Source organism: Brachyistius frenatus, unplaced genomic scaffold (genome assembly GCF_029030835.1).
Source record: "Brachyistius frenatus isolate BFR_SWC_R1_liver_20210118 unplaced genomic scaffold, ASM2903083v1 Contig_106, whole genome shotgun sequence".
In the NCBI taxonomy this organism is placed as follows: domain Eukaryota; kingdom Metazoa; phylum Chordata; class Actinopteri; family Embiotocidae; genus Brachyistius; species Brachyistius frenatus.
In genome coordinates, this window is record NW_027210705.1 from 168212 (window position 1) to 193466 (window position 25255).

General features: G+C 45.1%; 1 protein-coding gene across 4 annotated transcripts; it reads right to left on the reverse strand.

Moving 5' to 3' along the window:
• Positions 1 to 1278: 1278 nt before the first annotated feature.
• akap11 (A kinase (PRKA) anchor protein 11) lies at positions 1279 to 25180 on the reverse strand. 4 transcript variants are annotated; one of them, XM_069712130.1, is made up of 12 exons: positions 25058 to 25180; positions 19391 to 19495; positions 18754 to 18864; positions 18613 to 18666; positions 18320 to 18451; positions 16514 to 16778; positions 11752 to 16162; positions 11361 to 11501; positions 8839 to 8925; positions 6394 to 6440; positions 5632 to 5831; positions 1279 to 4077 (listed from the first exon to the last, which is right to left on the reverse strand). In XM_069712130.1, the coding sequence occupies exons 2-12, from the start codon at positions 19451 to 19453 to the stop codon at positions 3892 to 3894; spliced, it is 5697 nt and encodes a 1898-aa protein (XP_069568231.1). In that variant the 5' UTR covers positions 19454 to 19495; positions 25058 to 25180; the 3' UTR covers positions 1279 to 3891. The 4 variants fall into 4 exon arrangements, with proteins under 4 accessions (XP_069568231.1, XP_069568232.1, XP_069568230.1 ...); XM_069712131.1 differs by having other exon boundaries at positions 8839 to 8922; positions 24780 to 25179; XM_069712129.1 differs by having other exon boundaries at positions 24780 to 25179.
• Between the last annotated feature and the right edge of the window lie 75 nt (positions 25181 to 25255).

Consider the following 25255-nt stretch of genomic DNA (forward strand, 5'->3'; position numbering starts at 1 on the left):
GACACATTCCTCGCCTCTTCTAACACAGTACAGCCTGCAATTAGGTATCCCCACCGTCCCGCCTCCCTGCCTCTCTCTTTCTTCTTTTCTCCCCCTCCACGTCAGACAGACACCTCCATTCATCCACTGCAGAGCTGCACGCTGACAGGTATCAGCCATCGCTGCAAACATCACCTAATTATACATTTGAGCCCGTGTGGTACAATCTAATCACACAGCAACAATGGCTGTTTTGTGCGGCTGTATCCAGGCAAAACCAAGAAGTGCAGCACTGTTATTGAGACCATCTTTAATAGATACACAGGTCCTCTGTTTCCTTCAGCACCTGCAGCAGCGAGGAGGAGCGGACCAGCTTCGGGTAATAAAGAGACAGCATTTTTGATAGGTTTGGAGAAATCTCTGTTACCAGCAGGCTGTTATCAGCGGGGAACTAAACCCTAATTTAGCATTTACAGGGATTTCTCATCAAAATGTTGGAGACTAATACTTCTGGTACTTCGCTGACTCTCAGACTGCTTTTGATGTGGTGTTGTTTCTGCTTGTTGTACATCACTGCTGTAGGGCGCCACTAATCAGTACTTTCATTACTGATCAACCTGGAGCGAGTAAAAGTCAAAGCACCACAGTTAAAATACCATCAGAAGTACAGTAGCAGAATATACTCATGAGAATATTCACAATGCCCCCTTTCAGAGTGTCCTATTATTACATATCAGATTATTATTATTATTACTATTATTGACACATTGGCTTGTAGGCTTTAATATTGGAGCTGGGGCTCATGTAAACAATTTTACAAACGGTTGTCTGGTTTAATCTGTAAAAACGTACCATCACCGACTTCTGATTGTGTTCGCCAAGTAAAATGAGCTGTCAAATAAAAATACAATATGTACCTCTCAACTGTAGTTAGGCATGAACTGGAAATACTCTAGGAAGTACATTAACAACGTACACAGGGGCAGTACTGACGAATACAAAAATACTCAATTTACCTTGTACAACATGAGAAAAGCAGCTGATCATCAACAATTTAGAAGCTGCATGCAGCATTTTTGCTTAAACAAAGATTTAAATAATGAATTGTTCGTTGTTTTCCTTAACTACTACAAGATGTCAAATGTTCAACAACAACAAAAAACAAATATTGAACAAAAGACTAAAAACGAAACATTTCTTTATTGGGAAATAAAATACTTCACCTGTAATAACACACCTGGACAAAATGAAACATGTTGGTACAAGGACGTGATTACTTCACTGAAAGAAGACAGACGATTAGAGCACATGAAAAAGCTTTATTGTCACACCAAGCTTTGACATAAACAAATTTAGAGATTTGACTTCAAGCTTAGAATGTGTAAACTATTCAGCAATGCCACAAGAGAGAACAAGTGAACTCACTGTTATATAACTTATTATATCATAATTTATTAAATATATTTATTTGGCAGGATTTTACAAGGTAGCAGGAAAATACAGAAGTGAGAGGAGGTGACGTACATTTCATTTTACTTTTTTTTTATGTTCCTGTTTGGGGTTGAAGAGAAGCAGAAAGTAACACTGAGGAACCGCAGCAAAACAGAATTATAGGATCTGCTTCTGCATGGAGTGGAGTCTTGGCAGGTACACATTCAGCTTTAGAAACACAACAATACAGCGCTATGGGTCGTCTGGGATGCACAGGAATGTAAAGTAGATCAAGAAAGAAAACAGAAGAGGAAAGTCCTACAGGAAGAACTAAACATTCACAACGGGAGAAGATTTTTACACTTTGATAGTCATGTGTGTCCATGACTCTTAATACATTCCTTCGATTTAAACCGACAGAACTCTCTCACCTGCCAGGTTCATACTTCACTGTCTTCATCTCTGCTTGTTTTTTCAATCATAGATAACTTGGGGATTTGAATTTTTTTTTTCTTTTCATTAAATATACATTTTTGTGTAAACAAATCATACATGACAAACACACCTTTAAGATGATGTGACCATTTGGCAGCCCAGGGATAAAGCAGGGACAAACAAGGCATCTGCAGCGGCCTGTAGCATACTGTGGCCAGTACATCAACAGGAAGATTAATGTCGAGCTTCCGATTCAGCAATGCAGGCGAACACCACCAACAACACTTAGTTTATAATAAGAGACGTGAGGTGAGGTCGTGGTATATTACAGTGTTTCAAACTCAAGAAGGAAAGTCCAGGTGTAAATTTGAGGACCTCCCAGCATCACTTCATCCTCCGGTCCCTCATGAAAAAAAATTCATATAAATACAAACATCCAAATGTATCCCAACAACCGTTCTTTGGGGCGCATGGTGGTGGGGGGGGTGTCTGGGTACTGTGCATGTACATTAACTGACTGCAGAGCAGACGGTCCTTAGCGGGAGAGCTCTGAGGGCCGGGCTGGAAATGCCCAGTCTCTCCTCAGCCAAATACAAAGAAAAAGTGCATCTCAGCGAGTAGCTGGGTAGTGCTGTGCATGTGGACGTTCACATGGGGGCTGGTGAGTAATGAGGGTGTGTGTTAGGCTGGGGGGGGGTTACTGTGCGGAAGCTGTGGTATTCAGACTCCTTGATTACACAAGGTGACTGAGGAGCGTGGGTGACACAATGTGAGTCCAGGCTGCAGCAGATGCTGCTAGTTTGTGGTTTCGGAGGTGCAGACCGGACCGGTGTCTGTAATTACCAAACGACCCGCTAACTGCGTCACTGGATCTTCCCCAAATGGACGTGGGCCACTGACACAGGTCATCAGCATATTACTGCTGAGTGGGAGGGGGAGGGCTGTTTCCTTAAAAGCTACATTTGGCAGCATGAAGCCAAAATCATGGTGATCTTTCATAACTTTGAGCAGCATCTCATGTTTGATTAGATACGTGACCTTCAAAACAAATACTTTTCTTTTTTCTTTTAAATACCGACCATCCTAGTAAACATCATCCACTCTAAATATTTTACTAAGTTTGACAACCACGGACATTGTTGCTAGGCAAGTAGTGTTACAGTATTATACAACACCAATACTCTCAAGAGGCCACTTCATCAGGCGCTTTCCATCATTCTGCGGCCAAATGAACGGCCCATTTGATCATCAACTCAAAATGAAATCAGAACACAATTTACTGAAGACGTTGGCTTAACAGTGTCTTGTCAGCGTTGATGTGCTGCAGCACAATGAACTGTGAGGAGTCACTGTATCCTCATGCAGCGCTCCACAGAACTGGGAATGACAAGCGCAGTAATTCTGATGAAAACAATCATGAAATACTAGAGGGAATATTTGTGTTGGAGTATCTTAGGATGGTTTTGATAATACAGGGTGTGGTGTGATGTGGGGTGTGTGTGTGTGTGTGTGTGTGTGTGTGTGTAGTTGGTCTCTTAACATGTGGAAACACCACCACAGAGGTGAGCTGTGGGTGTGATGACGTCATCCGCCAGCAGCTGTGGGGATTCCCTGGGAAAAAAAACACAAAAAAAAACACACATTCTCCTTCTCTCAACTCACTGCATCTCTGTCTCGGCCTGGAAACACAAGGGCTGGGTCTCTCTCGCTCCTCTCTCTTTTGTGGAGCTCAAGCACAGCGGCAGCATGTTGTGAAGCCTTTAATTGAGAAGTGTAGGCGGGCAGAGGAGACAGCTCACTAAATCAACAGTGACATACGCAGCCCGATAAATAATGAAACTGCAGCAACAAAACAGAAGGTGGAACGAAAAATAAAATACAACAGAAGTACTTCTTGGTCACAGCATGCAATGCAAAACACGCCGCCCACGTTCATGAGAGTAAGTTAGATTAACTGATTTGTGTGGCGCCCTCTAGAGGCTGTGGGGTTCGTAAAGCCCTGTGTGGAGCAGAGAGGAGGAAGAGGAGGAAGAGGAAGAGGGAGCCCTAGGCGTGCTCCAGGAGCCACTGGAAGAGGGGGGTGCAGTGAGGTTCTCTGCCCGCCTGGAGGGCCTCGTCTCGGGCCTGAGACTCACTGTGTGCCTGGCTCTCTTCACAGTAGCGCAGCAGCGTGTGCAGCAGCTCGCCCACCCTCCATCTCCTTTCTCGGAGCCTCTGGACCACCGCTGGGAGCTGAAAGGGGCGAACAGTTACACTTCAGTCATCACAAAAGGAGGCAACCTCAAGCAAGACTCATCACTTCTCATTAACATGCATTAGTATGATCTGGGGAAATGGTTCAAGGTTTCCAACCAGGCATGAAAGGTGCAGCCCAACCGGTTGTTGGGGCCGACGCAGATGTCAATACTAGGAAGTAAAACAATGTACGAAATCCGTGTCTCGATCCAAATGTGGTCATCAGACACTTGTTACAAATATGTAAAGGAGTCAGTTTAACCATAAACTTTACTGTCTAAATGACATCAGCACACTGAAACTGTAAACTTCACTGGGAATGTAACAATTACAAATATACTATTACAAAAAAAAGAGAGACAAGTAGAACAACTTCTAAATTACAATCACCATCTTTTTCTTCATTATCACACAGGTTGCAATACTATGAGTTTTTCATAACATCCTGATAACAGGACACACACTTCGATCTGAGCGTGACCACATTTGATGTGTTTTTATTTTTCTTCCACATTTTTTTCGAACTGGATCCTCAAGGACAACCCCAAAGATTTCTGGGATATCCAGTTTTATCTCTGATTTTAAATACTGTGTTGCAGGTGGAGATGGTGATATGATCAGTCTCACTTTTCTCCGTCTCGCTTTTTCCACTGCACAAGTGTGTGTGTGTGTGTGTGTGTGTGTGTGTGTGTGTGTGTGTGTGTGTGTGTGTGTGTGTGTGTGTGTGTGTGTGTGTGTGTGTGTCTCCCATTGCCGAGTCTGACAGGTAGTTGAGGAGAACAGGAGATGTGCAACATGAAGGCGAGTATCTTTGTTCGTTGCGTGTATATTTTTAACACCGGTATTTGTACGTGGTGTAATAACCCTTCATTTTCATACCACAGTGTACTGTGATACCTGTATATCACTGAAAACCTGTGGACAACAAATTACAAAAATAAATACAATCTGAACATTGAGTGAGCTGTAACAATGGAAAACTGACAACATGCAGAAACAGAGTGCAAAAGGAAGACAACTTTCAGACAAGTCTGAACAGTCAGCTAAGACTACCTGATATCCACTTCAAATAAATACTCAAACTAAGGAGCAGCACATTGCTCAAAGTAAAGAATGAATGGTTGAAGGAGATAGTTCAAAGTAATGCTCTTGCCTGAAAATAGGCTAAACATTGAAAAGTTTACTTTGACAATATCAACTTATTAATAATTATTAGAGATGTTGAAATGACCACATTTGGAAGGAGCTGGATGTTGTTGATGAAGCGGTACTCGACGATGTGACACGGCTGTGAGACAATAAAACATTAAACCACTCGTTTCATCACTGCAGAAGCTGGTAGGTTTTCAGCTGTGTCTCCACAACAAAGCTAACGCTCATGGAAACAGGACACGGGAGCGCGAACATTTTAAACCAACGTCAACAATGACAAGAAAGAAAGAAGGACTTCTTTCATTGAAGCAGCGTGACGTGGTTAAAGACGGTCCCCCGGTTGAGTAGTAAATACCACAGTGGGAACCTGTTTGCGGTCGTGAATGCGTTCCGAATCACCTGCTGCAGCTCTCTGTCAGGACTCAGCTGGATCTGAGGGATGTCGGCGATGGAGGCTGCCATCCACTGCAGCAGGCTCCTGAGCTGGGGGTCGAGGGTCACGTGTCGAGGGCCGCACCCCAGCTCCCTGACATCCGAGTTGGCGATGACCAGTGCGGTCCTGGGAGGCTGCGCCTGAGTCCTGTCCACACACACGGTCCCTGCAGCACACAGGAACGGGAAGATGAATCAGCCTCACATTGAGCGGGACACTATCTACTGTTCTTCACTTCTCAAGCACGGGTAAAGAAAACAGGCAGATCCACTGAGGCATAATGGGTAAGAGTCTGTTGTTCCCACGGCTCCGCAGCAGGACAGACCGACTTTGTAGCGCCCCCCCCCCTCCACTGCCGTCACAGGGGGCTGCTGTATTTTGACACACGCATAAGGCAGACTGAGTGACTGTGGAGGGAGCGGAGAGGCTGAATATGGGGGTGGTAAAAATCCCCGGGAACAACACACTCAGACCGACGAACACAGCCAGCCGGAATCCAACAGTTCGGAGTCTCAGCGAGTGGAAAAAGAAAGACCTCAAATTAAGAGAGGGGCCTGTCTCCCCCCGTTTCCTGCTGCTGTCCAAACGTTTGCTATGTTAAACTGTTTGATTTGGCCTTTTCTGCCGTAATCTGCATCTTTAGCTTTTACCGTGTCCGAATACTCGAGCATTCCCACTGACTGCGGCCGACTCCAAAGAAGAAGTTGCAGGTAATAAAATATCCTTACCATTGGGTTCCTCTTTGACCTCAGCCTCCTTGTCCTCCGTATGGTCACTATTTTAAGAGAAATGTCACAGGTTGGTGAGGAGGGAGAAGTAGCCGGGCATACGAGGCTGTATGCAAAGATATATAAATGACAATGAGCATGCTTAAGCTAAAAGTGTTTGATGTAAGCGTAGCAGGATATCAAGAGGCCACAAGCACTGCAATCAAAGCAATCCTGATCAAAAGACATCTTAGACACACTGGGGGAAAGATGCTGCATATTTCCAGTCAATGTTTTTTTCTAGACTCCACTAAATTTACTTTCTGCTTTGGTGTCTTTTGTCAGATAAGACACAATGACGATGAGTACATCTGAATGTTGATTTTTTTTTTTTCCCCCCTCTGAAAATCTTCTTGATATCCATTCTGTCAATTGTTCAAATATTTGCTGTGTGACGTGCCAACAGGTAAACAGTCATTTCTCCACTTTATAATATTGTTAATCACAGTCTTGTTGACACAGCCTGCGGCTACAGACACTCCGACTCTGCCGATATGATATAAGGATCTCATTTTCTTTCCAGGAGGAAACGTCTAAGAAGGCTTTTCCCCTTTACGGGTCAGGATCATGAAGCAGCAAGGGCAGAGATGAGGAGGAGGAGGAAATGCTGACACAAACAGGGCAAATAAACAGTAAAGTCATGCATTAAAGTAACAAGTGTCGTTTTAGTTGCATCTACCACCGACAGTACAAACCCAGGGGTTTGCAGTACTTGCTCCAGGAGGTGAACAATATCTTTGAAATCCAAATTGGAACACGCTCAGTGACATACGGGAGCTTTGACAAGGACCAGCCATGTTATATTCTCTGGGAGAAACTAAACCACAGACCTGAATCTGTGAGAAACCTGCCCTCTAATGGCGGGCGCTGAACTCAACATCTACTACTTAGTGTTCGTCAGGGCCAAGTGAGCAACATGTAGGAAATTTACGAAACCATGAAACAATGTCAGGCAGTCAAACTGTGACCTCTAACGACAGGTAACAGCAGGAGGTCAGTCCAGTCCTCTGCTTTTCATAGCAGGTTTTACATAGAGGTGGGTTTGGGTTGAGGTCACAACTTTTTTTGTTTTTGTTTCTACGACGTTCCATTGATTGTAAATGTTGAAACCAAATGAGCACAAGAGTTGTTTTGAAGGTTTTGGCCTCGTTCACACTGACAAATCTGGAACATTTTCCTCCGGCTTTCTTGGTTTCAGCTGATGTCAGGTTAGTATTATCAACATGCACAAACCTGCTTGAAATATCAGTGAATATATTTTGGTCAGTAGTGGCACTGACTGGCTTCAGTCGTCTGTCGGAGGCTCTGACATCTGACACCGATAATAACTGGTTGTCACCTGCCAACACAGCTGAATTAATCAACTGTTGATGGGGAACAAAAAGATCAACAAAAATAGTTTGTAGTAGGAAAACGCCGATAGCTGGGTATCCCTTCTGTTGTGTCAGTACCACTCTTACGCACCATTGTTTGTGCATATTGCATAAGTGTGTGACTTCATATCCTGAATGGATCTCTACGAGACTGGATTACTTCGAGGAGCGAAGACTAAATGGTTCAGTAAAGACACGGCTGAAGGTCTCTTTTTCCCTCCTGTCTGGTGTCGTGGACGAGGAGCTGATCGTGTTGCGTTATATATTTGAGAGATTAAACAACTACTTTCAGGAGCATGATGACATTACCTTGATTTTATGTGTGGAGCCTCCATGTGACAGTGATTGATCTGCACCTGTAGGACCTCTATGATAGTGGGTTTTCCAACAGCTCATGTTGTTTGATAGAACTGTTTTGAGCTGTATGGAAAGAAGCAGAAGAACACTGACCAGCCTGAGAAACAATGGTATGTTTATAAATGGCTGGCAGTGTTGTCAATGTTTCCGTATATCTCTGTGAGCGTGTTTCTTCAGTGAATGAAAGGGGGCCCACTGCTGCAACAACAGCGGGACTGATATCTGAAGCCATCGGTGGTTCAACTGTTCAATGGCATCGGTGCAAAGAGGGCAGGGAGCCCCAAAATATAATAAAAACTATAATTACAAGCAAGTAATGCAGAACCAAGAGAACTTGAGCAACCCATCGTATGCACATTAGCATCAACAAGCACATGCAATGTCAAGCTTATTTACATTTAGAGCAGAGTGTGGTCATGCAAAGGGCTGGTGGTTCCTAGCATGAGACAAAGTAGAAATCTAAATACCATTGTACAATATTGTAAATCATTTTCATATAATGAAGCAATTCTCTGGCTCCAATTGTGTGCTGAGAGTTTCCACTGGTGGATCATTCACACGCTTCTTAACTTTCTGTTGGTCTCAGAGTACATTCAGTAACTCAGCTCGTTCTTTGTCCCATTCTAGGTGCACCCCAGTTTGAACGGTTAGTCATGTCAACCAGCTGCTGACCAACCTGTCAGAGGGGGAGAAGGACAAGCGCTCCTCACACGCCTCCCCCTCCAGGCCCAGACTGCTCCAGCTACTGCTGTTCCCATTGCTGCTGGAGAGAGAAGGCAGGTAACGCTTCACTGTAACACTGACTGTGTGGCTGTCACATGAGAGCTACTGAAATGCAACAAAAGATCAGCGTATAATAAGCACTTTCATGCCATTTCTATCATGTACCGTCAACAAACAATATCCAGGTTGATAACCCTTTCGAGCATTTGGACTAATCCTTTAACTGTCAGGTGAGGATTCTCCAAATGATGCAGATTTTTCCACTGTATATCCCCCGGAATCATCTGTAATGTTGATCGAAACAATTTGTTGCTAAAGGCCTCAAATGTGAGATCATTACATTCTTGTCTTCACATAATCTTGTTAATCCTGTGGGTTCCACCAGGACAACCAGCTGGCAACAGAAGCACAACAACACACACTCTCTCTGCAATTAGTCAATGATTAGCCTGCTGGCTGGAACCTGCACACTGTGGCATGCAACAATCTCAGCACGTCTGAAGGAAGGAACATTTCTAATATCTAAAAATACCTCCATTAATCTGCATTACCTCAGCTCCAGCTTTCACCCTGTGGTTTGACTTGAGTGGCACATGCTGAGAAATGCTTCAATTAGTCAATCATCACGCTCGCTGTTCCATTAAGCTCATGAATGTGTTTTTTTTTTGTTGTTGTTGTTGTTGTTCCTCTGTCATTTCATTTGCTGAGTGGGAATGATTGTGTGCTTTTTAAGAGAGTCTAATGAGTTACACACGGTGGACTTTGTTCCTATAGAAACGGTGCCTGAAGTGAGGAGAGCACTCACAGACACACCTTTAGAAAATATTATGATACATTAACAGGCCCCGATGGCTAAAATAACTCGCTGCTAACACTGTTTGTTCTTTTGGTGTTGTCAATTTGGCTTCCATAGAGATGGCAACCCCGGCCAGAAGTGTCAACAGCCTAATCCCCAGAGACTTTATGAGACGCCGTCCCTGAGAGGGACAATACTCACCCTCTCTCACTCTTTTCTGAATAAATTCACACAAACAGAGGTGACGTCCCTCCAAGAAGAGAAGGCCAATTCTGTCACAACTGCGACTAAGACCTTGGCAGCATAGACAGCAACATATAATATATCCTTCAGAGGTCGTGTACAGTGCAACACTTGCACAAATCAGTGAAAATTGCCTTTTGGCAGTGAGGTCTAAATAAGGCTTTCGATACATACAGTACACTGTGCCCTGTGCTGACAGGAGGCTCCAACATGAGCAATACAATTATTTCTGTACTTTTCTGAGTCTGAGGACATAAACAGCATGAAATCACACATGACCTAAGTGATAAGCTCCTTCTTTCAGCCGCAAGTCACACAGAAATCAAATGTAGTGCCTCGAACTGAGAGGTTAAAATCATATCACCATTCCCAGGATAATGAAACAGTCCATTAAGTCACTGCTTAGATCCTTGCGTACCATTTTGTAAACTGTAAATGGAGGGATTATTCACTTTATCAGATCAAATCCAGAAACACATGCCATCCAGTTGAAAAATGTAATCTCGCCTTGTGAAATGACAGCAATAACAGCTTCCATTATTAAATCAATCAATAGGCAAAAATTGCTGCACACTTTCTGAATATCACTCGGAAAATCAAACTGTACCCAGCAGTGTTTTCTAAAGTCCTGCTCCGGGGAGAAACCGTTATGAGCTGCTAGCCACCTCGTAACATACGCTACAGACCATATAATTAAGGATTTTTAATATCACTGCAAGTGTAATAATAAACATATTACAACATTTGTGAATATATATCCTGGAGAGATAAGTGGGGTTGAGATACTGACATTGACAGAGCTGCCCCCAAATAGTTGATTAAACCTTCATCCACTGGAGAACTCCTGGTCAACCAAGTTTTCATAAGTTATTTAGTCACAGTAAGAAAACCTCGAACTTGGACGCTGCGCCTTGTCAGAGACGTTACGAATAACTTACAGACATTTGTTAGAAAAAGTTGCTATAATCAGTCATTAAGCATCTAGATAGGCCCAAGTTTCAGTATAATGTTATTGAAATGTATTGTGTTCACTGAAAAGGAAATAAAGAACTGCATGTCCTCATCACTGCAGGGTTGGTCCAGACAAGAAAAGCTAGTTACCAGCTACAAGACAAGCTACAGTAAAGACACTTGGCTTAAAACCAGAGGTCCCCATACCTCAGTCAGGAGCCACAGATCTGGATATGTAACCCATTCTCTCGCCCTCACCTCTCTCTCTCTCTCTCTCTCTCACTCTCACTCACACACAATGCCATGTATGCCAGACAACTATTTGACTATTGGCTTGAACAAATGACTGCTAGTTGATGAGGAGAAACTTTAGTTGGGGGGGGGGCAGCCCTGAACATTAAGTGAGGTAAAAGCACTGGTTTGTCCACGTGACTGCATATTTGTATGTAAATGTCTACATATGAAAAAAGTTAGTAATTGTATACCTGTCGCTGAGGTGGAGGAAGCTACTGTTGTCGTCTGGGTGTTCATCTTCAAAGCTCAGATTCGACCAGCTGCCCAGACTGTCATCCCCGACACTCAGCTGCTGGGACACAGTGGACTCAGTGGCTTCCCTCCCTGGAGAGCTAGACAGGAAGGAGAGAAATGGGAGAGTTTCAAAAATTATGCAAATATCTTTATACTTAAAATTCACAATGAAAGTTCTGTTTGTGTGGTGAAATTGTAGTTAGGTAAGAAATATAACATTATGTTTTTGATTCTTCAATTGATACAAGGTAAGTTCACTATGAATGCACGGGCCTAGCCTAAAACTGAACACCTGGACATGACAGTGCACACAAAAGTTACTATTAATGTTCATTTTGACGTGTGTACCTGATGTTGGCAGCCTGGCAGATGTTGGACAAGGCTGACGTCATGATCTCAGCAGTCAGACTCTCAGCGTAGCTGGTGCCATCGTGGCCGATGCCACTGTCGGCATTAAGGCTGGTATTACTCAGCTCCCGTTTAGCCGTCTCCATTGCCATGGATACCATCCCTTCCGCAAACGCTGCCCTGTTGTCCAGGTCAATGTGGATCTTGGGGATCTCCAGGCTCGAGAGGCGCTCAGCCCTCGCCGGACATTCCTTCCCCTTTTTCCTCCTCTGTAACAGAGGCTGGTAGTGGTGCCTGCTAAGTTTGGTGCAGTACGGACATTCCTGGACCTGACAGTAGCGACACGTCCTCTCCCTCAGTGCTCGGACCAGTGCCGGCCCCTCAGACAACCTCTGGGTATGAGAGTGTCTGTCATGGCCTTGGGTACTCAGGTGGTCCCGGGACGAATGTCCAACCGAAGCCAGGCTCATCTTCAGTGTGTCATCCACTATTTTCCTGGCATAATGCCCGATGACCTGCATCGCCCTGCTGCTGCAGCCTCCATCATACAGGCTTCCAGTACTGTGGTAGTGTCTACTCTTACCCTCCTTGGACAACAGGGGGCAGGAGAAGGAGTTCCTGATGAGATTGTCTGCCATGTCTCCAAGTTTGGATTTCTTATAAAGACAGGAGTCAGTAAGGGACTTAGGCAGTCGTACAGAGGAAAGATGTAGTTTGCGTGTGACATCACAGGTAATGTTGTAGGCTAAAGATTCAGCAAAATTGACCAGATCCATGTACTCCCTCTTACTTTGCTCTTCAGAGTCTCTGCAACAACACTGAGCATCCTCGCCTGACTGAAAACCCACTGACTCTGCTCTATCCTTGGGTGACGAGGCCTCATTACCTGAAGCTTTCCATTCATCTGGCAGCGACTTCGAGGAGTGAAGATGGGTGCTGGAGGATCTCTGCTTGACCTTGCGACTGGCATGAGCCAAGCCTAGTTTTATGGAGCGGTACGCCAAACGACTCGCATACTGATCTAGGACTAACTCCCTACTGCCTCCCTCTTTTTTCAGTACCCGGATGAGGTAACCGGCATACTCATCTGTAACGCTCTCACAGCTGGGATACTCAGAGGACAGACCGGAGCTGGTGCTCGGCGGGGAGGTGGGAGACCGGGAGACTGAGGCTATCAGGTCAATGGACCACTGCTCAGCCAGCCTCCCTAACCTCCAGTCCCTGTTCTGGTCTGTACTGGGTTGAGACTGGTGGTGGTGGTGGTGATGCAAACATTCAGAGCTAGATCTGTCCAAGCTTCTTCTTCTGAGAGCCCTGTGATATGAACACTGCTGTCCTGAGCTCACCATCCTCTTGACATCATTAATGACCTCTCCTGCCACCTCCCCGGCATACACCCACAAGGTGTTTAGTGTCTGCTCTGAGAACTGAGCCACACTGTCTCTCCTTCTCTTGCTGCCCTTGCTCATCTCTTCCTCCTCTTCTCCCACTCCCAGGGTGTCCATTTCCGTTGCCAAGGAGACAATGTGGCAGGCCAACCGCTCAGCATAGTGGAGAGCCTCCTTGTTGGACATCCTGCGAGAGGACATCTGGTTCAGTTCAGGCCGGACACCCTCTGTCTCTAAACATCTGTTAGTGCCACCAACACCTTCTTCCGCTACTTCTTCCTCCTCTTCATCCTCATTGCCATCTGCCTCCTCAGAGAGAGACCTCATCAATTTGAGCATAAACTCATGTTTGTCTGCTTCAGGGATGATGTCTTTTGGGCCTGGGCCAGGCTCAGGCTGATAGTGGGGGGTTGGAGGTGGCGTTGCAGGGGAAAATTCCTTGGCCAGCTTGCTTTTCAGTTTCTTGGAGAACTGTTTTATCTGTTTTTCCTTGGACACATCACTGGGCTGCTGAGGAGTGGAAGGAGGAGTACCAGGAGTCCCGCCAGATTTTTGGCCAGAGCTTGGAGCACAGTCATCCACAGGAACAGATATCTTTCTTTGTCCACCCGTGTCGGTACCCGGCACATCAAGAGTATCCATCATCACAGGATGTTTTTCAGCCACACCACTGGTCCTGGGGTCTAGCTCACAGCGGACTCTCCCCTGGCTTGGAGAGCCCGTCTGAAAGGAAATGGGAGGAATGCGAAGGTTTGTTGCTTGCTCAACGGGGCTACCCTGCTTGACAGAATCTCTACAGTCATATCTGAAACTCTCCCTGCCAGCTGCCTGCTTTGAAGGCGAATCTGGAGTCTCATAATTAACTGCCTCCTGCTTTGAGGAAGAGTCCCGTCGGCTTCCCATTGTCTTTGTAAGGAAATCAGCACAGTCACCAAAACTCTTCTTCATCTTAGAGGCAGTTATAAGCTCACAAGCCTCAGTTACTATCATATCCATCATGTTGCCAGAGAGGTTTTGGAATGGAGTCTTTTCTTGGGAGGAGTCTCCTCCAGGCATGGACGTCTGATTTCCATGACTGTTCAGGTGAGTTTGTGTAGCTGTGGTGGTGTCGGAGGACGACACAGTGACTCTTTTGGGGCTGGCCTGTGGAGTGTCTGATATGCTAGACTTATGCTGGCACGTCTCCTCCGAATCCTGGAGGTGGGAGAGAGTTTGGCCTGCTTGGGGCACAGGGATACAGCTGGCCATGCCCGATACAGTGAACAAGGCTTTCTTCACGGTGCAGGTAGCATCCTCTCCTGAAGTTCCTGGGACGGCTGCAGTGGAGCTGCTAATTAAAACCCGCTGGTTAGCAAAGGTACTGCAGGTCTGAGTGCTCGTGTTCTCGGCACTGACGTAACAGATGTTGTCCAGTGACACACTAATCGCCGCTTGGCTCGTGAACGCGACGTCAGCCTGAGAGAGTTCTATGAAGGCCTCCTGAATTACAGACTCAGACAAGTCCGAAGCATAGGAGGAGACCACCTCCTCTTCCTCTTCCTCTTGCCCGTGGCCAAAAGACCAATCACTAGGTGTGAGCGGAGTTGAGGGGTGGGAGAACTGACACACTTCCATTATGCCTTCAAACACCAGCTCTTCAGCCAGATCAGCGGCAAAACGTGTCACTGTGCTGTGAAAAATCTGCTTTTTCACCGTCAGGAACTCTTTCAACGCCCCAGACACGGCCTCTCCAACCAGGAAGCCAGCTAATCCGTTGATTGCTCGTTCCTTCAACACATAGGCATGTCGCATGCCGATCTCGTGGAAGGCCATCTGAAACACTGATGAGGTCAGTCTGGCAGCTAGGTGACACAAAGTAGTAGTGCAAGAGGATACACCTTTCTGGAGGTCTCGCAAGGCGCTGCCCAAACTCATTTCCACCAGGTCAGTAGCGAACCTCTGAATGCCGTCCTTCAAAGACTGGGACCTCTTCTGCAGCTTGTCCACTGTTACAGTCTCTTGTATTTCTGAGAGCTTCATTAGGTGTCCTGATGAGTTCTTAAATTCTTTGTGGCAGACACAGCTGAGGTTCTTGTTTTCACTGATGTCAACAGCAGACTGGTAGCCACACACAGAGCCCAGAATTTCTTTGGAAAGACTGCTGGCAAAGTCTGAGTAGGTCTTGTACAGAGAGCAGAGATCCTGGGGTTTACGTAGCTCTGAGCTGTCTTGTCCGTCCTCATCTGTCTTCCAGAAGTATTCCAGTTGTCCACCTGAGTCCACCAGAGGACTAAAGGCAGAGGAGCTGACAGGACTGAAGAGTGGGCCCCCGTTCTCGTCAGAGGAGGTCTGCACCGGTCTCGGGGAATCAGGCACCTCTGAGTGAATTGAGTAGGGAGAGCCTGGTTTCAGAGGAGTGGGCTTTTTCACATTGGCTGGGAGAGTGGGCTGGTCAAAGCGGTGAGGATTCATACCCTTGGTTGAGCAGCCCCTAGAAACATATTTAGATGCTGACCCACCGGTACCAGACTCAGCAGACTTTTTCTGTGTGGTTGGGGTACTGGTGGCATCCAGAGGCAGTGTGAGAGTGCAGCTCTCTGAGCTCAGCTCCTCCAGGTCATCAAACTGGTCAAAGCTGTCAAAGAATTCGCTGACTTCAGAGTCTGAGTCTTCAACTCGCTCTCTGGGCCCGCCTGGCACCTGGGGGATGTCCAACTTGGCCAGCAGGCTCTTCTGGTAGCCCACTTCATCCAGGAAAATGATTGGGCTGGGGCTGGAGCAGTCTGACTCCTCCGATTCACTGACATGAATCAGAGGCGAGGGGAGACGAGCTCCAGGACTGCAGTACGTCCACTGGGATTCCACGCACGATGACTTCTGCACTGTGACTGACACATCTGGACCTGAACTATGTTTGGCTGAATACTTCTTTGAAGATGAGCTTACAATAACACGGGAGCCTGATAATTCCTTTCTTCTCTTGTGGGCTGGAACTGTCTGTGATGCCACATCACGCTTTTTAAAATGGCAATATGAAGCTGCAGCTATAGAGATGGACAAAGGAGAAAACTGGTTATATACAGCATGCACAAGGAGGGAACAAATGATAAAGGTGAAAAAAAAAAAATGTATGCACTGTGCCATGATCATTTAAAAAAAAAAAAAGTAGCGGAAAGAGACTAGTAAATAACTTATTAGTGCAATCTAGGAGTCAAATTAAATAATATAATCTCCTGCCCCTTAAAATAAAAACAAAAACACAAACATTGTGCACAGGGGATGATGGTATAAAAAACAGAGGTTTTACAAATCAGGTCTCTATTTGGGGATGTTTCAAAAGTAAATAAGACACCAGAGGCTCCTAAATGCCACAAAGCATTGGATGTTAAACCTACAGGGATTGTCTCCTGTGTCATCCTCCTCCAGATGCTCTAGGGCTGTGACAAAGTCATCCTCGATTGATGACACCGACTGGTTGGTGTCATCTTCCTCTGGCTGGCTGGGCTCAGCTGTGCCCCTCTGAAGAGCCTGCAGCTCCAACGCATAGCGCACCCCGGCCATGTAGCACCCCAGCAAGCCCACCAAAGACGCTACACTGGCCTGAGGGTAGACGCTCGTGTTGGGATTATGCCTCAGCACACACACGGCCTTTAATAAACACTAGGGGAAACCAACACAAGAAAAGAAAGGAAGGGAACGAGACACACTGAAAGTTAGGACGAGCTGGCAGCTGATTTTCATCTCATTTAGAGAAAAATTACAGTTTTTATCGATAAACTGTCAAAGCCATTATGTCCAGAATCACTTGGACAGACATGCTGATATTGTGAAAGATCACATGGGGATCTCTTGTATTTTATGGGGGAGGGGATGGGATGAGATGAGGGTGGAATTATATTGTTTGGTCTGATTGAGAGTTGGTGAATACGCAGAATAAAAAATTATTTAGTGCCAGTTCACTCTTTAGTTCACATAGGTGGGAGGGCTCGCTGTTGGAAATGGATGGTGAACCCACAGATTGAGCCGCAGGGCCTGTGTGAACCAAATTATGGCACATGGGACCAGGAAGGACACGGCTGAAAAAACAACACCAGTGTGTCTGTCCCACCTGCGTTTCTTCAAGAGCGTGAGAAAGACTTGGCTCGTCTGTGCACATGCAGACAGACAAGGCCATGAAGTGGGAAAACAAGTTAATCAACAACTGCCACAGTTTTGTTTTACTAGTGAGTGATAAACAATACTTTTTCTGGAAATGAAAAAAACATCTGGAAAGTTTGTACATGATTCTATGGTACATAAACAAAACTTTTCATAAACGGCCATTTACAGGAGTGCAGTTATCCCAGCAGTAGAAACATCTTGGTTTTCCAGGAAAATAATACAAATATGATCTCATGTAACTATTTTGAGCCTGAAATGCTTTTTGTATGGAAATTACTTTAGTGGATTTACAAAATCCTCCAGCCCTTCACTTTTTGCACACTCTGATGGTGATTTAAACTTTCAAGTGAATAACATATCCATTTTTGGACATCAAACTACACTCTTGGAAAAGTTTTTAAACATTTGTGGATAAATAAGATTGAATGTGAAGCATCTGAAATGCCATCTGAAGGACTCTCCACAGATGTTCTGGTGGGTTTCAGTCTGGGTTACGGCTCGGCCACTCGGGAGCAGCCAGAAGTGAAGCACTCTGTTTTTGTGCTGACATGCAGTGTGAATTGTGGGACCTTATTACTACAGCTGTGAATTTCTAAACTCAATATCAATATCAATTTAATTTGCCAAATGCCGATACAAGTTCTAGACACATCTCAAAGATAATTAATAAGACGATTTGGAGTGCCATGAAAAAAGGTCTGAATACTTCTCTCAATGAGACGTTTCTGTTTTTGATTCTTAATGAATGTGCAAAAAAAAAAAAAACTTCATTAATGGGCAAACTGGAAGTTTCATCTGTTTCCAAAGAAATCTACAACACATACTGTGAAAAAAGTGAACGAGTCTGAATACTTTATAAATCTACTGTTCTTGTTGGGATATAAATATCTACAGGCACAGAGAAGCTTGACTGCTGTACAGACGCCCATTCTTCCTTCCTGTTATTCTTGCCTTTCACTTCCCTGCCTTCTGCGAACTTCTGCTTTACTCAGCATGCTGACTGAGCAAATTCCTTTAAAAATCAAAGGTCTTTCAGCTACCTGAAGCCCGACGTCCTTGTGCTCTGCAAGCCTGCGGGAGTCTTTGAGCAGCAGAACTTCGTCATTCTTGAGGCTGTGAACGTGGAGGGACCTGAGAAGCTCACACAGCCCCGCTGGCAGAGATGACAAAGCCTGGAGAGACACAGAACCCCTTTTATTTGCAGGCGAAATGGTTCATTACAAGACCATTTGATTGCCTCCTCTAACCTCGAAACATGACCTTGTGCCCATCACTACAATATCAGTATGTTCGTCCAAACCTCTTGTATTAGTTTCTAATTATAAGAACTTACCTGCAGAGTGACGTCTTCCCCTTCACACTGACCAGGCAGACACACAAAATGAATCTGAAAGAGCACAGTTGATGGTCATTAGTAACATGTCTTATGGCAGAGCGTCATTTATGTGTTCGTACTAGTGTTTGTGTAACAAACCTCTGTCAGTCTTGCGGTGTCTCTGGTCGGCAGGTCAAGGCCAACGCTGCACAGCTCCTTTTTATTCCTAAAGAGGCTCTTGACAGACTGCGCTCCACTGTCACGCACAGTCTGCAAACACACATGTTGGGTTTTATAGAACGAGTGTGGTTACCCTCCGGCTCCACTGACAAACCAGTGTTTATGTTTTTTTTGTTCAGCACTGTAGCATGAAGAACAGATGAATGTAAAAAAAAAGAAGAAAAAAGAACAGTATTGTGTGTATTTTATTTTATGTATCTGCTTCCTTCAAAGTAATCATATTATATTCAGACTGACATTCAAAATCACTTTAAAGAAACATGTAGCCACTGCAGACCACAGGAACACTACACAGTTAGAGCACCATGCTGAGTTTTCATACTCAAACTTAAAACTTAAACTCAAACTTAAAACAAACAACTAAGACATGATGTTTTGCATCGACAAGCAGAAGTAAAACATTGCAGTCGTGGTTTTCAAGGGGCAAACTAATTCTGATTTCACTTTGTCCTGCAGAAATTAGTTTCACAATCTGAAAAAGTCTACGTCCAGTGTATTGGCAGGCATAGACAATCACTGGGGAGAATAAAATAGAAATACATCCCAGCACACAGACCTCTTTCCGGACTGAGGCCCTGGACCTTATTGGGACTCCTCTGATGCGGGCACAGGCGTCCATAGCAACAGAGGGCTGCACCTGGTTGGCTGACCGGCCGCTCACCTGTAAACACAAAGGTGCCAGGAGAGAAGAACGTGAGTGAGAGAGTAACACGGCAAAGACGTTTTAAAATACGATGAGCGACTGCTAAAATGAGAGTAGAAATGTATTGCTCGTTGGTCCAAAGCTGAGCCGCTTTTTCTGAAGCTCTTTCTTTACCTCTATGAACGAAACTATTGAATGTGATCTTCTCAGCCGTCACACCCTCGACCACAGCAGCAATCACATGACAGGGCAATGACAGCATTGGTGTTATTAGTAAACAAGCAGATATCACACCACCTCTCTGTCTAAATGTTGCACATGTACATCACATGGCAAAATAAGGAGCATAATGTGACAAAGTCAGCGGGTTACATGTAAAAGCCTGTGAAACAGATTAAAGATGCAGCTAAGACAGGCTGCCCTCAAAGCTGTTAAAAGTAGGCCTAGACTTGTCCTGCTGGCGAGGATAAGCTATTGTAGGCCAGGCTATCTATTGTGGTATTCTTTAAACAGCCAGGCCCGCATCAAAGATCAAACGGCAAGGCAAGAGAAAAGGGGGGTGGAGGGGTTGGGGGTGGGTGGGGGGGCAGCATGAGAGAGCAAGTAAGGAGGCAAAATATTTACAGTGTACAAGAAGGAAAAGTTTCCCAAGAAATCCAAGCCTCTCCTTTGAGGTATGGTCCAAAGCAGCTAGTTGGGTCTAGACGCAGGCAGGCGGTCCTATTGATCAGCCCATCCTGCATCCTGAGAACCAGAGAGGTAGAGAACATGCCACTGGCTTCCTCTGGTGATCCAGATCCACCTGGTTTCTCACGGGGGCTTTGGTGGGCTGTACAAAAACAACACAGCCAGCCACTGCTGCCTAACCTCAACTATGCAGTGCATCCCGATTCACTCACAAGGAAAGCAGGCACAGCGATGTCTGTTGAGGCTGTGACTGACTTGAACAAAGAGGTACAACATAAAGTTGTTGGTTAATGTGTTATTTTATCCCGGGATGTTTCATTTTTTAGTTCAGAGCTTCAACATTCAGTGGTACAGTTTGTGAGAACCAACTCAATAAGCCTACATCATCACCTTATGCAACTAATGTGCTCACAAACTGGGATATGTATTTAGTATTAGTCATGTTAGGTAAAAACTGCAATTAAGTGTAACTAAGTTTAGGCTTACAAAAATCCTCACGGGCTGATTCATGAAACTAATTATCAGCGTTTGAACAAAATTGAAACGGAGCTAAGCAGATCAAACCGGGGGGTCTGGGAGTGACAGAAAAACAACCTGCTCAGGGTAGGAACTCTGCAGTCTCAGATCTTGTTTGGTTGGGAACCGATGTGGGCCAAACTTTGAGCACGAGTGTGGGTGGCCGGAAGGATAGATAAACAAAGACTAGAGAGAAGCACAGCCGGGAAACACGAGAAAGACTCTCGGCTCACTGAGACCAAACAGCAGCCTCTGATGAGGCACGGGTGACTCTTCGGTCAGGTGGTAACAATAAAGCAGGTGTGTCCTGTGCAGTACGTATTATAATCATAACTTATTTCTTCAATTTTGGAACCAATTGTTTCTTTACCTGATAAGCAGAGAGACAAGAATGTGGTGCTGGTTGCACAGAGAAACAAACCTTGGGGAGGCATATTCTGATGAGCTGAGCTCAATCAATCGAATTCAAAACGAGCAGCTATCTTGAGCGATAGCTGGTTCTCAGTGTTCAAGCACAAATGTTAGAAATCTCCTTGTTCCGACTTCCACCACTGCAGAGCAAGGAAAGCACACGTGAGGCTTATTTCACCGATGATGGACCTCGTGACCTCGTGTCATGTCATGTGCCTGGAGTTCAACGAATGAGAAGTCCAGTTGTGAGAATAGTGTTGCTAGGCAATGGCAACATGGATAGCATCTAGAAGGCTAACAAGTTAGCAAGCCATCAGGCAGGTAACATCACAGACAAATACACGTAGACGCCACATTGGCCTCCGGCTCGCACGTCAACGTGGCCGCCATATCGGTCGGGGCAACTTGCCGCATCTCTCATTAGACACGACTGGAGTTAAGGATGCCGGAGTCGTGTGGTGCTTGTTCAAATCGCCGCACTATTCGACCTTGACCTCGGGGTATATGACCTGTCACAGGTACGACTGAACAAGTGTTTGTGGTTGTGGTTGGCCACGACAACATCATGTTTATTGCAAATGAATTGACCACAAGCGTCAGACTTCAATACTTAACGTTGGAAAATCTGCTGTTTGCTGTCTGAATAGAGAAGAGTGACAAACAACCTCGTCGTCACCCATTTAGAGCGTCACATGGGACAGAACCGAGTCATTATTAATTCAACACCACGTTTCTACATGTAGTTTTTAGCAGATAACGTTTAAAAGAGCAAACTAACGGCAACAAGGTACCGGCCGTGTGGGAGGGCCGTTAACACTTTACGTTGTCCGTCAATATAGTAATTAGTATTGTTTACTCTCTTCCTTTCACCACAAACGTTCCCGTGTCAAGTGACATCAGACCTGCTTAGTTCTCAAAATCAGAGTTTTTACGATCCTCATGACGATGAATCTTTTCCACCATAGAAATAAATCCCTTCATGTGAGCCTCATTTTAATACACACTCCTCTGCAGTGTCTATTTGAGATTATAGTAGAAATCAAAATTATAAGCAACTGGAGGGAAAACTATATTTTGAACTCCACGTTGATAATAAACATTGTAATATAAATACAACTAATTGAAAGCGGACGGGAATTGGAAACGTTATAATGTTTTTTTCTTTATCCGGAGAACTCAAACTCCCGTTCACTTGTATGTGATGACAGCCCGGTATTGCCCGGACCAATATGGCGGACGCGTTGACGTATTGCAGCAACGTGTGGTAGTGATCAATGCGGCGTCTATGTATACATGTACGTCTATGTATACGTGTACGTCTATGTATACGTGTACGTCTATGTACATGTGTACATCTATGTATACATGTACGTCTATGTACATATGTACGTCTATGTATACATGTACGTCTATGTATACATGTACGTCTATGTACACATGTACGTCTATGTATACATGTACGTCTATGTACATATGTACGTCTATGTATACATGTACGTCTATGTATATATGTACGTCTATGTATACATGTACGTCTATGTATACATGTACGTCTATGTACATATGTACGTCTATGTATACATGTACGTCTATGTACATATGTACGTCTATGTACATGTGTACGTCTATGTATACGTGTACGTCTATGTATACATGTACGTCTATGTACATATGTACGTCTATGTATACATGTACGTCTATGTACACATGTACGTCTATGTACATATGTACGTCTATGTATACATGTACGTCTATGTATACATGTAGGTCTATGTATACATGTAGGTCTATGTATACATGTACGTCTATGTATACATGTAGGTCTATGTATACATGTAGGTCTATGTATACATGTAGGTCTATGTATACATGTACGTCTATGTATACATGTAGGTCTATGTATACATGTACGTCTATGTATACATGTAGGTCTATGTATACATGTAGGTCTATGTATACATGTACGTCTATGTATACATGTAGGTCTATGTACACATGTACGTCTATGTACACATGTACGTCTATGTACATATGTACGCCTATGTATATATGTCTATGGGTGACATCATGAAGGAAAGGATGAGGCTGCTGGGAACATCAACATTTTTGTCAAGACATATTATTAAATAACAAAAAAAAAACACTGTGACAAAAATTACAATATATTAGTTTTCAATCACATGAAAAATGAATTTCCATAGCCTCCACTATTTCTGCAAACGTCAGCATATTTGTCAAAAACTCAAAAACCTCAGAGCTTTCAGACAATTATATGGCCCTACATTGTGAATACCACAAGAGACGGGCGTTCGTATTGTCCCTTCTCACATACACGGTAACCATGACGAGGGAAACATTAGCCAGATGGCGCCATACAAGTGTCCTGGACGAGTCACCTAAAATGAAATGCGCCCAGTTTTAATGGAGCAAATTACAGTTGTGCTTTTCTTGTGAGGGCAACAAAAATGTCTCCTGTTCAAACTGCCTAATGGACCTTTTCACAGCAGACATCTTGGCTTGTCACAGTGAGACCACAGAGTCGTTACCAATAACATAAAAAATGGGCCCAGGCGATCTACACACACATATATATATCCCAGCAAAGCATGAAGGTCATTCATGCAACACCATTTCTGCTTTGTCATGTGAACATAAGCTTATTTTATCCTGTGTGAAATGTCGTTAGGTTTTGGACTACTGGTCAAAACAAAAGACTCGATAGCATTATTGAAATAAGAACAAAATAAATCAGATAAATTCACAATCAAACTAATCATTAGTTGCAGACTCACTCCGCTGAAAAGAACAGAACAAACACATTATTCAGACACATCATCTCAAGATGAGCTTCTTTGATGTATGAAATGTTTCATTGGTAACAGACACATTTCAACATGATCAGCTGATAACAACATGGTCAGCTGTACTCCCTGTGCTGGGCGGAGACACAAAACAGCACAAAGAAAAGGTCCTTTCAGGGTGGTCTTTCCCTTTAAGTGACACCTCTGTGCTCTTCTCAAAATAGCCCCTTCAAGAAAGAAGGCTGACCAGCACGTTTTCCGTTTCAAACACCAGCCTTTCTCCCTCTGAACCCACCAGAAACATGACGTCCTCTTTCCATCCACACCTGAACCACGAACCTGACAACATGCGGGCTTGTTGACAACTTCCCCTACAACAGATGACATGTTATGACGTAACACCTGTGCATGCTCACACGACTGAACAACACGCCTGTAAATGTGAAGTACGACTCTTAATCCAAGGCACCCGTCCAGACGCTGGGTGTTTTGGAGGAAGGGTCCGTGTTTCCGGGCTGGTCCCCGCCGCAGCAGGCCGCGGAGCAGCCGCACACCCCGGATGTTGATGTTGATCAAGCAGCCATGTCCACAACACACACACACGCAGTTGATAGCGAACCTTTGGGACACATAACACGACAGTCGTCCGCAGCCAAATCAACCTCTTTTGCTCGTTGACAGGCTGTCAATCACCGGGCTAGCGGAAGAAGCAGGCCGCGGGCGGCTCGGTCTGTGACGTCACCCTGTCGTCGCTAGCCAGCAGCTAGCCACCGAGCTAACAGCGACGTGAAGATTCAAACACGCAACTGACGGCAAAATGCAGTCGCGTTTCGTGTTTATTGTAAACGTCGGTATCTGCCGTGATGCGGTGGGTTTGTTTTTTTTACCTCCCGGCTCAGGCTCGGGCTCCAGCAGCAGCAGCAGCAGCGGCGGCGGCGGCGACGGTGGCCGCCGAGTCTGATGCGCGATCCGCAAACGGTTCGTTCGTCTCGAGCTCGTCTGACCAGAAAATGGCACCACGGACCTTCATGTCAGACCGGAGGAGCTCGCGCTGTCTGCCGGTGTGCGTGACCTCCGTGACAACACGACACCATCGTTACGAGCGCTCTCAACAGCCAGTCCCGCGCTGACGGCCGACTCTACGAGTAAAAGGAAGCGGACATACTTCGGATCGGTTTCAACGAGCCCTAACGGTGACCCGAGCTCTCCATCCCGCCGCCCGCCGTCCCATGGAAACAAGCGCGAGGCATCACCAACCGCACGCCGAGAAAACGATTCGTGTCGCAGCCGGACTGTCAAACACAGAGCAGTCGAACCGCAGGCAACACACAGGCGATCTGTGTTTGATCTTAACATCTGTTTT